The sequence below is a fragment of the Sinocyclocheilus grahami genome, unplaced genomic scaffold, assembly GCF_001515645.1.
Source record: "Sinocyclocheilus grahami isolate Dianchi unplaced genomic scaffold, SAMN03320097.WGS_v1.1 scaffold2915.1, whole genome shotgun sequence".
Lineage (NCBI taxonomy): Eukaryota > Metazoa > Chordata > Actinopteri > Cypriniformes > Cyprinidae > Sinocyclocheilus > Sinocyclocheilus grahami.
The window spans coordinates 2,062-2,895 of NW_015508090.1; the positions used below are offsets into that span (position 1 = coordinate 2,062).

The window sequence follows — 834 nt, forward strand, 5'->3', positions numbered from 1 at the left end:
AGCATGAGGAACAAAAACAGTGAAAGGGCCTTGACTGTACAGATCCCGGACTCTCATTACCTATAACAAACACATTATTATTGTTAATATATTTCGAATACATCAAGAAATGTGTACATTCTCTCACTAATTTAAATTTACACTTACACCAATATTTCTTCTCAACCATGCTGCTTCAGGCATATGAAGAATCTCCTGCAATTAACAATTATAAAATGCATTTGAAAAGCAGAAGTTGTTGTTTCTCATGTTTTGTCAATCACTATTAATTAACCTAAAATTTATCTTAAATGATACTAACTCTACTGACAGTCCCTGCACACTTAAAACCATCTCCTTTGTAGCCGATATAGCATGTGCAATTATGTTCCCCCTCCCCAAGGTATCTGCAAACAGCATTAATACTGCAGCCGCCATTATTCTGTGATAAAACAAAAGAAAAATGTTTTGCACACAAAAATATCTAATATCAGATGATGATTTAATAATAAATTATTTGCCATAAAATTGTTTGTGAATTGTTACCTTCCGACAAGGATTAACTGGCAGACATCTATGACCTAGAGAAATAAAACCAGGCTTGCATGCACATGCAACCTGGAACAAATGTAATGTTCAACATCTTAATGCTGATTTCATAACGTTAACATTTGTTGCTAAGCATGAACTGAAATAACTTGTGACACAAACCCTGTTTGGTCCAGTTTTCATACAATAAGCATTTTTGTCACATCCTCCATTGTCCACTAAACAGGCATTCATTTCTGTAGTGAAAACACAATTACACAACTTTAACCCTCATCCGTCCCTCCTGAACCTATAACAAAAGTGTCC

At 34.7% G+C, this 834-nt stretch overlaps 2 protein-coding genes across 2 annotated transcripts in view; both read right to left on the reverse strand.

Moving 5' to 3' along the window:
* Window positions 1-820, reverse strand: part of LOC107575808 (stabilin-1-like) — a gene marked incomplete at its 3' end in the record, with an annotated part of 2,449 nt that extends 1,629 nt beyond the window's left edge. The window contains exons 1-5 of the mRNA XM_016262139.1: window positions 691-820; window positions 526-597; window positions 302-421; window positions 148-195; window positions 4-60 (exon numbers count right to left, since the gene is read on the reverse strand). Coding sequence (XP_016117625.1) covers window positions 4-60; window positions 148-195; window positions 302-421; window positions 526-597; window positions 691-762 — 369 coding nt within the window. The remainder of the gene's footprint in view (window positions 1-3; window positions 61-147; window positions 196-301; window positions 422-525; window positions 598-690) is intronic.
* LOC107575809 (stabilin-2-like) overlaps window positions 792-834 on the reverse strand; it is a 12,873-nt gene continuing 12,830 nt past the window's right edge. Inside the window, exon 10 of the mRNA XM_016262140.1 lies at window positions 792-817. Coding sequence (XP_016117626.1) covers window positions 792-817 — 26 coding nt within the window. The remainder of the gene's footprint in view (window positions 818-834) is intronic.